Source organism: Triticum dicoccoides, chromosome 7A (genome assembly GCF_002162155.2).
Source record: "Triticum dicoccoides isolate Atlit2015 ecotype Zavitan chromosome 7A, WEW_v2.0, whole genome shotgun sequence".
In the NCBI taxonomy this organism is placed as follows: domain Eukaryota; kingdom Viridiplantae; phylum Streptophyta; class Magnoliopsida; order Poales; family Poaceae; genus Triticum; species Triticum dicoccoides.
In genome coordinates, this window is record NC_041392.1 from 671,318,813 (window position 1) to 671,331,399 (window position 12,587).

The window sequence follows — 12,587 nt, forward strand, 5'->3', positions numbered from 1 at the left end:
ATCTATGGTGCAAATGAGGTGAGGAGGAGGAGGCAGCCGACAAGCTTAGAGAAGGAGGTGGGGGGAATGAAGTGGGGAAAGTGAGTGTGTAGGTGTGGCTGTCCAAAAATATATAGCTGGTCCCAGGTTACTAATGGCGCACCACACAGCCGTGCGCCATTAGTAACCCAACATACTAATGGCGCACCACATAGACATGCGCCATTAGTAGTTTTGTAAAAAAGAAAAAAAAATATTTTTATACTAATGGCGCACCGTGGCACAGTGTACCATTACTAGTTTAAACTAGTAATGGCGCACTATGCAATGGTGCGCCATTAGTAGTTTTGCAAAAAAGTAAAAAAAACAGTAGTGGCACACTCTATGGCTGGTGCGCCATTAGTAGTTCTAACTACTAATGGCGCACTCTCCCCGGATGCGCCATTAGTATGTTTGAAAAAATAAAAAAACATTTTGTTACTAGTGGCGCACCGTGTGCCTGGTGCTCCATTAGTGTCTTCCACACTAATGGTGCATCTCCACATGGTGCGCCATTAGTATATAGTAGTGGCGCACCACTTCTCTGGTGCGCCATTAGTGTCAATTTCATCTTTAGCCCTTTTCCTAGTAGTGGTATGAGGGTTTCATACGGAAACTCGTCTGTTACAAAGGGATTTCATTTTTTTGAACTTATTTTCTGTGTTCAAAATGTACCATTCAAAGCCACATCATCAATTTTCAACCCTTTCTGACTTCATTTGTTATTTTTCATGCATTTACTGATTATTATGAGCTATAAGACCCTGAAATTGAAAAGAATTTCAAATGAACTCTGAAAAGGTTGAAAGTTGGCATGGTATCATCATTTCACCCACATAGCATGTGCAAGAAAGTAGACAGGGTTACGGCAAAAACTGGATGCACTTCGTGTACAAAACGAATAGTCTCTTTCGAAGTATGAGGGTTTCATACGAAAACTCGTCTATTACAAAGGGATTTTATTTTTTAACTTGTTTGAACTCCATAGTTTTCGGTGTTCAAAATGCACCATTCAAAGCCACATCATCATTTTTCAACCCTTTCTGACTTCAGTTGTTATTTTTCATGCATTTACTAATTATTTTGAGCTATAAGACCCTGAAATTGAAAAGCATTTCAAATGAACTCTGAAAAGGTTGAAAGTTGGCATTGTATCATCATTTCACCCACATAGCATGTGCAAGAAAGTAGAGAGGGTTACGGCAAAAACTGGATGCACTTCATGTACAAAACGGACAATCTCTTTCAAGGTATGAGGGTTTCATACGAAAACTCGTCTGTTACAAAGGGATTTCATTTTTTAACTTGTTTGAACTGCATAGTTTTTCTGTGTTCAAAATGCACCATTCAAAGCCACATCATCAATTTAGTACATATAGCTCTCATGAATAGATAAGTGACCAAATTAATAGAAGTTCATCATCACAATAAAAACAAAGTACATACATAGTTATCATTGAACAACATATAGCTCTTCAGAGCATCTAGTTAAACCATACATTGGAACTATGTAAAACCTTTCAATGCAACAACAAATGCGATCATAATCACAACTAAGGTAAAAATTGATCCAACGGCATAATGATACCAAGCCTCGGTATGAATGGCATATTTTCTAATCTTTCTAATCTTCAACCGCATTGCACCCATCTTGATCTTGTGATCATCGAAGACATCTGCAACATGCAACTCCAATATCATCTTCTCCTCCTCATTTTATTTATTTTTCCTTCAAGTAATTGTTTTCTTCTTCAACTAAATTTGACCTCTCGACAATAGGGTCGGTTGGAATTTCCGGTCCAACTACCTCCTACATAAATAAAATCTATGTCAATTTGATAGGCATAATTGTCATAAACAATAAATGAACCAAATAGTTATAAAAGATAATATATATACCACATCTGAATCATAGCCAGGACGAGGGCCGACGGGGGCGGATACCAAAACCATCGCACTATATAATAACAAGCAATAATAAAAGTAAGAAAATTAGACAAGTATCTATCTAAAGTAAGAATTTTTTTTCTTTCAGAAGAAGATAAGAACAAGAGGCTCACCACGGTGGTGCAGGCGACGAGATCGGCGCGGGCAATCGATGGCGGTGAAGACGGGGACGGGGCATGACAGACCGCTAAACCTAGACAAATCTCGGGGAAAATGGAGCTTGGAGGTCGAGCTTCGAGAGGAGAAAGCTTAACTAGCGTGGCTCGGGCATTTCATCGAACACCTCATGTGCATAGGAGGTAAGCTAGAGCACCCAAATGACCTCTCCTCGCCGGCCAGAAAAAACAGAGCACCGTGGAGCACTCTGCTGCGGCGACGGGGTATATATGGCAACTCATTTGTCTCGGTTCGTGGATGGAACCGGGACTAAAGCCCAGCCTTCTGTCCCGGCTCGAGCCAAGAACCGGGACCAATATTTGTGGGCTAGGAGCGAGGCCCATTGGTCCAGGTTCGTGCCTAGAACCGGGACAAATGGGTCCATACGAACCGGGACCAATGCCCACGAGGCCCCAGCCGACCCCCTGGGCTAAAGAACCGGGACGAATGCCCCCATGGTCCCGGTTCGTAACTGAACCGGGACTAATGGGCTTGCCCTGCCCGAACCAAAGCCATGTTTTCTACTAGTGACAGTACATGCCCGTAAAGTATCTCGGCTACTGCCAGTTTTATGGCTTCAGAATTGTTTGTGTTGACTAACTAAGTCGCACCAGTTCATCATTTCTTCAGAACTAAGAACAGACAGAACATATAGAACACTCATCATACTTGCAAACACCAGCTTCAGCACAAACGACACCTCTCTCCCTAGTCCGAACAACATAGCTACTTGTTGCTTGGTCATGAGAACTGCATTGCTCTAACTGTAGCTACTACAAAAATTGACTCTGCATCAATTGCCTCCGCCTGCAATGCCTCTGTTGCTACCTGCATTCCTCCCCCCCTCACCTCTTGCAAGCTCAACTTCTTTTTTTGTCCTCTGCTGCACCAATTACATCAACAACAGCATAAAAAGGATATGTGTGTTAATCATATGCTCCACATACTCTAGCTCATAGCGCCAGAAATCACAAGTTACCTATCAAGCACATAGAAAAAAACCCAGAACTTTGCAGCTAGCAGAAATCAAACTTAGTCATTGACATGGACCAGATCAGGACTTACACCGTGCTTCTTGCACTTGTAAAACAACCAACGGTCGTGCTCCTCAATGGTGGAGAGGTAGAATTTGACCATTTTGCCACATTAAGGACAAGGAATCAGTGGCACCACAAAAATGGGTGGTTGCGCATGCCTGATAAGATCGAGCTAGAGGAAGACATGGTGGAAGAGGTGATGGTGATGATAACGAAGCTAGGTGGCGACAGCGATGATTCAGGGTGGCGGTGGCCCGCGAGTTCGGGAGATTTTGGAACTAGGGACTTGGGAGGGGGTGAGCGAGTGAAGTGGGCGATGTGGTGCGGCACTGTACGAGGATGAGGATGCAGCGAGGTGCGTGACGTTCGACCCGAGTGCGACGCAGTCCAGGGTATGCTGCCTTGCTGAACTGGTTTTCGCATGAAAAAAAACAGACTGGATTTAATACTGAATAAAAACCGTTTACGTGGCATGCCTAGTCAAAACTCAATTGGGGAAAATTTCAGTTAGGGCTAAGATTTGGCACAAAGATGAAAATGGGGGTATAAAATGAAGATCTCTCAAAATTAGGTAAATCCAGTCACTAGGGTGAATCATGGGGTGAAAATAGAATTAACTCTATTATATTTGATTATGTATAATTGTCAAAATATTTATTGTACATAAGTAGAATAATTCATGTGTGGCTGAATGTTGTGGCTTGTCTATTTCTATACATGATTAGATGAGGTCGCATTATTCTTTTTTACAATTGTATATGGTCCGGTGACATGCTTGCATTTGCATGCTGAGATACAAAAAAAATGGTTTCACCATTTAGTTCACATGCACACAAGAACTTTCCGAGAATGGACGTACAGATATTCATAAATCGCATGCAGAAATACAAACACGGGCGGCCGGGTGGGTGCATACGAACGTACGTAGATACATCAGGAACACTGTTGCACCTGCCGTGGGCTTAAATGATTGGGGTCACTCACCGCCACCGGTCAGGTCAGTCTCCGTCTCCTCACTCACTCACCCGCCCGCATCGTCAACAAAGCTAGCTACAGTAGCTAGCTAGCTCCCCCCAGCTCAATCCCGTCCCCTCACCCCCACAGCAGCTTTCCCACGGCTCCCCTCCCCCCTCCTCCCGTGCCGCGGCTATCTACCCTCCTATATACACACACCCCCGCCCACCCCACTGTCCCTCCTCCCTCTCCTCCTCCTCCCTTCTCACCACACCCAATCGCCCGCTCGCTCCCTCGGCTCGGCGTCCATCGATCTCTCCTTCTACCCGAGCTGCTCTGTCGTCCGGACGGCGTCGTCGACCGCGTGCTTGCCAGGTGAGATGTCTGGTTGATCTTCCTCGTACTGTAGCTCCGGGCCCTCCGGCGGCCAGCGGCTAGCTGCTGGTTGTGCGGCTGAGATGACCACGGTCCAGCGCGTGCGCGCGCGCGTGTGTGTCAGTTTCTTGGCTGATGCTGCTGTGCTGCAGCGGCCGAGCTCAGATTCAGGCCGTCTTGGATGCCACGCTCTGGTCCGTCCGGGCCTGCACCGTACTCCAAGCTAGCTCAGGACCAGCTGCTGCCGATCCACTTCGATTCCCCCTTTAGGAAACCCTAGAGTCAGATTTTCGTGCGCCCTCGAGAAGCTTAGCATGTACAGCTACAGACTCTCGCCGATGCTTAGCTTGATTTGTCACCTCACCATATGAGCTGAGCTGAAGAACCATGCAGCGAACTGATAAGCAGCTAGCTTACTGGCTGGCTGCTGAGTGAAAATTAAGATGCTTTTGGTTTCAGGCAGCTCCGTATGTACTAACAGGCGGCCGTCTCGCATGCAGATCTGAAGTCAAAGGAGGAGAGGACGGACATGCAGGGAGCGCCGGTGGACAGCCCGGGGGCGGCGGAGGCGGCTGCGCGGCCGAGCCGGTACGAGTCGCAGAAGCGTCGGGACTGGCACACGTTCGGGCAGTACCTGCGCAACCACCGCCCGCCGCTGGAGCTCTCGCGGTGCAGCGGCGCCCACGTCCTCGAGTTCCTCAGGTACCTCGACCAGTTCGGCAAGACAAAGGTGCACGCCGCGGGCTGCCCCTTCTTCGGCCACCCTTCCCCGCCGGCGCCGTGCCCGTGCCCGCTCCGCCAGGCCTGGGGCAGCCTGGACGCGCTCGTCGGCCGCCTGCGCGCCGCCTTCGAGGAGCACGGCGGGCGGCCCGAGGCCAACCCGTTCGGCGCGCGCGCCGTTCGCCTCTACCTCCGCGAGGTGCGCGACTCCCAGGCGAAGGCCCGCGGCATCGCCTACGAGAAGAAGCGCCGGAAGCGCCCGCCGCCGTCGTCGTCCCAGAAGGCGGCCAAGGCCGCCCCGTCCCCACCCCCACCCGCCTCTACCCATGTAGCAGCGCCCCCCCCAGAGAGCGCGCCGGAGGTCCTCGTCGCGCGGGCCGTGCCGGCGCAGGGGCACTACTTCATCCCGCACCCGCAGCACTACATGCACGCGCATTTCCTGATGCCAGGCGGCCACGAGGCGGACGCCGCCGTCCCGAGCAGCTCCAGCGGCAACAGCAACGGCCACAGCAATGGCCACAGCAGCGGCACCGGCGATGAGATGGCCATGGCGATGGCGGCGGCAGCGGAGGCGCACGCGGCGGGGTGCATGCTGCCGCTCTCCGTGTTCAACTAGCGAGGTTTCCGGCTGCATCCATGGATGCGATCCTAGCAAAAGCAACGCAAGGTAGGGCTTAAGTAAGTTAATTCGGAGGTCTATATATCTAGCCGTAATCTTGATCGATCATCGGAACGATGGAAGGATGAGTGTCATCGATCGATCGATGAACGTACTATTGTTCTTCTTACCAAACACTATTCACCCTTTTGGCTACATTTCCTGCTGGGAGCTAGTGGTGCTCCTCCTGCTTGCTACTGTAGGGTTTCTACTTTCTAGCAGCGTTCGTGCAGGCTTGGTTGATTTGTGTATGCAGATATAATTAATCCAAGGCTCGATTGAAATGTCAAGGGGATTTCCACTGCTAGAATGTGCACTGCTGATCGAGTGATTCATGGCAACATGCATTTAATTTGTTGCGTTCTTCCTGTCGTCGAACAGATCTTACTGATGTGCTGCTAGGATTTTAATTTGCTCTTATGACTAGCATTGCCATGACATTTTCTGCAGAATTTTCGTGTGGCAAATGTTTCATGCATCATCTGTATGTTTCATCTTTTTTTTGCCTTGATTTCTCGTATGCTTTCACTGTACATTTCTCTATTTATGGGCAAGAAAATCCTTGATTCATATGATATGATGTTGGTTGCGTGCTTCCAATTGGTTTGCACGTTGGTGATAAAAACTATATTGAATTTATATGATGAATCTTGCATGAATTTGCATAGAAAATCCACACAACTACCATAGTCTTTGCACATTTCTTCATTACAAGTGGGGCCTAAGATCATTTCCGATGCATCTTCTCTTAACACCATATCTTAATGCATGTTAGATGTTTGGATACACCTATCAGGATGCACTGTACTCCATCCTTCCATATATATCGGGCCTAATGCGTTTTTCAAGACGGTGTTTCTCTGTCGCAATTGGTCTTGATAGTTAAATTTACGGTCAAAGTTGAAGCACGGAGATAGAGGAAGCACTACATTGTGGAATGGAGAGAGTATGCTTCTGTGCAGGCACTGTTTAATTTTATTATTGCATGTGTCATGTCAAGCGTGGGGCAGAGAGCTAGTTTGGATTTGGTTAATTAACCGGCATAAAAGTCTTGTCAGCTGGGATGCGACCAAGTATTGCAGTAATGTCGCCACGAGGTAGGACACGCTCACTCACGATCTCTTAGATCCTCATGTTCCTCCTAGTTAGCCCGTCAGAAACCCGAGATTTTTTTTAATATATTATGTAGTTTGTTTTATCAATGGTAATTTCAGGGAATTTCAAAGATAATCTACGTGCTAAAACATTCCAAGGGGTAATTTGTTTTGAAGTTTCAGGTTTCATGGAGCTTTTAAAAGAATATTCAAAACATGAAATTTAGAACTTTTTTTGAAAAAAATTCCACGTGTACCACTACAGGAAAAATATTGTTTCCAGAGTACCAGGAATACAAATGTCAAGATTTAGAGAGAGAAAGTGAAGTTGATCAAGGTTGCCGGATGATTAGATTAGGAAAAATAATAGCGTACGTGAGTCTAGGTTATTCGTCTACTAGTAGTATCGGTTTGCACACCGTGTCTCTTGGTTGAGTCCGTCTCATAGAATGGGTCAGGAACTTGAAGTTCGTGAGCTTAATGAGTATTCGATAATTCGGCTCGTTATGCTTTTAATTCATTTTTTAATGAATTGAGCTAATTATTAACTTTAGCTCTTTAAGCTTAATGAACACAAATAGCTCGTTAAGCACATTACTAACTACACAACTTATATTTTCATCTTGTGACAGAAATTTTGTAGCATTTCAGCCCATCGATTTAATCTAATCGATAGGAGGCAGCAAAGTAGTGTATTTTCTTTTATAGTCACCTCATAAAAAGAATACCTACACACTCATCCTGTAGACTGTAACATAACATAATTTGTTAACGAGCGCTCGCGAGCGCGCACGAGCTTAGCGAGCTTCAAATGAACCGAGCCGAGCAGGGTCTTCTGCTTGTAACGAGCATGAGATTAACGAGCCGAGCGCCTCTTTAATCGACCCACCATGCTAGTGTGCATGTCCGTGTAGGCTTATCTCCATTTTTATAAAAGACTCAGTTGGTGATGATGATGTGTCTGTCATCCATCATTTCTGACCACTAGATCTGCATCTAACGACTATGATGTAAGTTGTGGCCTTTTTACAAAAATATCCCACTTCTCTGCTCCAATGTACAGAAAACCCCTTAGTATCTTGAAACCAGCCACATTCCTCCCTTACCTCATCAAAACAGCTCAAAAAATATATTTTGAGTGAAACATAAGATATTTTTAGTGATATATGTATATCAAAATTAGCCTGTTTTTTTTCAAATTTGTGAATATGTATTATTCTACTTTGGATCTGTTGCAACGCACAAGCACATTGCTAGTAGGAGTCTAAGTTAGAGTCGGACGATGCTAAAAGAAGGACACGACAAGAGCCCTAGGCTATACTCTGTGTGTGGGCGTGTTTGTCGTTTTGATGTGATCAACCATATGGGCAAATTCTAATGTTTGCTCAGTGCCCAAAAAGACTTGGCAAAGTCTTCGCCGAGTGTTACACTTAGCACGAGATTTGACATACACCCTGTCAACGAAGCGAGTTGCGCTTAGTGTTTTTCTACGGACACTCGGCAAAGATTTGACTTGGTAAAAAAGTTAACCAAATATGTAAGTGGCAACCGTGTGGCAGATTGCAAAACTGCCACACGCATCGCCCTCCCGGATCTCCTTCCTTTTCCGCATGTCCTCGTGATCTCCTCTTTCCTTTCCCTCACGCCACGCGATCTCCATCCTTTCCCGCACACCCGCGATCTCCTTCCTTTCTCGCCCTCCTGATTTCCTTCCTTTCAATCATCAGTTACAGCCCCACACGCCTTCCAGATTTTTGGGCAAAAATAATGCTTGAATTGGGATTTGATCTCTGGTCTATAAGTAATCAACGAAGGGAGCTAACCATCTCGCCTATGACACTCATTGTTGAGCAAGCTAAGGAAAATATTGTTTTTGACATGTTTTGCCTTCATATTTTAGCACTGAAAAGCTTTTGTTTCACCTATCAAACCTGGCACATAAACTTTTCCCGTGGTAAATTCTCCATCACCACCACGATAAATGACGCACCACCAACATGATAACTTTTGTATACCACGCGGTACATTATGTGTAAGTAGCATGGTCATAAGCATTGAAGGCGTGATAACTTTGGTGAAAGCATCATGGTAACTTTGATCATTGGGAAGAAATTTGTTGAACCCCGGCCCCCGGTAATTTCTGTAAATAGCACGATAACATTTACGCCATAGACCTGATAATTTAGATACAAACATCATGGTAACTTTAACCATTGGGGAAGAAAAATGTGAAAAGAAACCAGATAATTTATGTGTAAACAGATGGTAATATACATAGCGCACATCTGATAACTGAGTTAGAAACACCATGGTAACTTTGACCATAGGGAAGATTTTTTTTAAGATACTCCGGTATCTTCTGTGTACATAACACGGTACTATACCTCCCTCCTCTGCTATTTTCATGTGTAAATAGCATGAAAACATATGCACCGCGATAACTAAACACCATGATAAGTTTTTGACCTGTGGGGGGGGGGGGAGTTTGCTGAAACATACCCCTGATAAATTTTGTGTAAATAGCATGATATTTTAAGCACTGCGGGCTTGATAGGTTACCTAGAATCACCATGGTAACCTTTTGTCCCGGGAAAAAGTTGTTCAAAACATTCCCAATAATTTTTGTGTGAATAACATGATAATATAAGCACCGCATAACTGATAACTTACAATATAAACATGATGGTAACTTTTTACCAAAGGAAAACAAGTTGTTAAAAACATACACTCGCCTCGCGGGGCCTCTTAGATGAACACAACACATGATGTGCCAGGGAAAAGCCACATAATATTTAGTGTCATGAGGAGGCACACATGCTCATGGGTTGGCCCAGAAAAACGACCCACTTTGACCCGCTATAGGCGTGATAAGTTACGCAAAAATATCGTGGTAATTTTTTACCTATGGAAAAAGTTACCGAAACGCACCCAGGTTTTTAGGTGTAAGTACCATGATAATATACGAACTGTAGACCCGGTAACTCATGTACAATTCCCCATGGTAACTTTGACCGGGACGAGGTTGATGTACACATACCCTGATAACTTATGTGTAAGTACCACGGCATTTTACACATCGAAGACCTTATAACACAATGATAACTTTGAAAGGGGTGTAGTTGTTGAAACATATTACCTGGTAAGTTCTATGTAAATAGCACGGTAACTTACGCAACACGGGCCTGATAACTTGCATGCGAATACCATGGTAACTTTGTCCTGAGGGAAAATTGTGGTAATTTTCTGTACTTTTTTGTAGTAACACAACTGTAAAAAAAGGGATCAAAACGATTAGTTTCTTTAGTTTGAGCAACAATACTAAGGGTGAGGTTGTTGTGGTGGCGCGCTTTGGTGCCAAGAAGGTGTGGGTTTGAATCCCACATGTGCATTATTTTTTTATCATGTGGTAGACATGAAGAAGTGACAATTTTCTCGAGGGCGGGCACGCGAGATGTGCGGGAGAAGCAGGTTTCTCGGGCGAGCCTGTAAGGTCGTTCGGGAGAATGTAGGGTCGAAGGAAGGGGGGGGTCATGTGGTACTTTAAAGTGAAAGAAGTAGAGGTGTGGCAGTTTTGCTTATATGGCACACATGTGCCAAATACCATAGTCCAAAAGTTAAAGGACCAACCAAAAACAACGGTATCGAGTGTAAACACTTGGCAAAGCTTGACCTTTGCCAACCGGTTGAACAAGACCAAAAAGTATGCATCCTAGCTGGCGTGGAGGAGGACCATCAAGCCTCCGACACCACCCAGCATCGCATTGCATCTGGCAGCCCTCCACAACAGTATTGTGTGGTGATGGCTGGCCTGCCATCGAGCTTCGGCGTGATGGTGCTGGTGGGTGGTGGGAGGATCCATCGTCGTCAGGCCGAGTCCCGCGTCATAGGGCGAGCTCGATAGAAGGAGAGCTCCTCCTAGTCTGCAACTAATGGGGCTGCAGCGCAAGGTGGTGGGCCAATTGTCAGTGTCAAAACTGACGGGTCTCGGGTTGGGGGTCTCGAGCTGTGGGTCTTGGATCGATGGGGAACAATGAACGTAGAGACAATATTTACCCAGGTTCGGGCCCTCTTGAAGAAGTAACCTACGTCCTGCTTGAATATATTGGTATGTGTATATGACGGTTATAGAGTTTGATCTATCTCGAGATCGGATGAACTAAACCATAGATGAGTAGGATGATGGTTCCAGCATCTACAGACTAAACCCTCTGGTTTATATTGACACCAGGGGTACCTAGGGTTACATATGTCGGTTGCCATCAGGAGACAAATATGCCGGTTATGCTAAATCTTCCTTGGAGAAGACGCCAAGCCTTCAGATATTTTCTTCCATAATACGGAGTTATCTGAAGCTCGGCCTTCCTTAACAGAATCTGGAGTGGCCCATCAAGCCGTCCCATGAGAGATAGTCCGGTAGTCCAAGGACCCCCACCCTATCCGGGACGCCCTCACCAACAGCGAAGGGTGACGGAGGTGCATGGGAGGTGGAATGGTGGCAAGCGATTAAGAAAGAGGGTGGTCAGGCGGCCAGGTTTTTGGCTACGACGATAAGAAGAGAGCCGGGGTAAGGGGAGATAGATAGATAGATAGATAGATAGATAGAGAGAGAGAGGAGGAGCAGGAGGAAGGGGTAAGGAGAGATGGATGGAGGTTGTTGGATCTTACAGAGTCTAACTGTGGGGAGGCACGATCCATGCATGGTACTTACAATGTGTTTGACAATATTTGGGAATGGGAATGCGAGTTTAGAGGAGGGAGTTGTATCGAGATTAGACATGGGATGAGTCATTTTATTCCCAATCCTTTATTTGGCGTATGATAGGAATTATGTGTGAGAATTTGAGGAGAAATTATATTCCCTTATTTGGTTCATGGGAATTGACGAGGGATTAGACAAGGGAAGTTAACGTAAATTATGATGAAGGGCTAAGATTGACTCACTAAACCAATTCCTTTCCAAGTCCCACCCCCACCCTCTTAATAAAATGGTGGCAGTTAGAGTCTCAAGTCCCATGACTGTTCCCTCATGCATTCCCAATCCCCCTAATGAAGCAATGGATTTGAAGTCTCGTACCCCTTTAATTTCCATTCCCTAACTCTAACTACCCCCAACCAAACAAGATGTTAGAGTTCGACTAATCAAAACACATGGCCTTTGTCGATTGTATCTTACAAAGAACTCGACATGCATTTTTTCCCTTCTTTCTTTAGTTTTTGGTGCTATATTTTGTAGCGGGGTGTTCTGCCCCTGCATCCCCAGGGTAGAACTCCGTTAAGCAGGGGGGCCCGGCCCCCACACCCTCTGAGAAAAAATACTGGCAAAAAGGGCTACAAATTCACTTAATGTATTAAAATGCCTAGAAATTCATTTAATGACTTAAATATAGAATACGACCCCAGAAAATGTGAAACCTATGTTGAGTGTAGAAAAAAAGTTCAAGGTCAACCAATGAAGAAACCATCGCTTTGTCTTCAAACCTGAGTTGTTCGTTCTCAAATCCATAATTCTTCCTTGGAGATGGTTCGTTGTTTCTATGCAGTGTATAACATACCACTTGCCAGAACTTCGAAAAAAATTACCGATGCACATTGATGTTATATAATGATACCATGGAGGGTTTCATGTGT

General features: G+C 45.5%; 1 protein-coding gene across 1 annotated transcript; it reads left to right on the plus strand.

Annotated features, from left to right (window-relative positions):
- The first annotated feature begins 4,270 nt into the window (after window positions 1-4,270).
- Window positions 4,271-6,229, plus strand: LOC119334286 (protein G1-like2). The gene is made up of 2 exons (XM_037606879.1): window positions 4,271-4,487; window positions 4,988-6,229. The coding sequence occupies exon 2, from the start codon at window positions 5,017-5,019 to the stop codon at window positions 5,821-5,823; it is 807 nt and encodes a 268-aa protein (XP_037462776.1). The 5' UTR covers window positions 4,271-4,487; window positions 4,988-5,016; the 3' UTR covers window positions 5,824-6,229.
- Window positions 6,230-12,587: the final 6,358 nt, after the last annotated feature.

What these genes read in the sequence shown, in the direction of transcription:
- LOC119334286 (XM_037606879.1), top strand. Translation starts at nt 5,017, where the DNA reads ATGCAGGGAGCGCCGGTGGACAGCCCGGGGGCGGCGGAGGCGGCTGCG.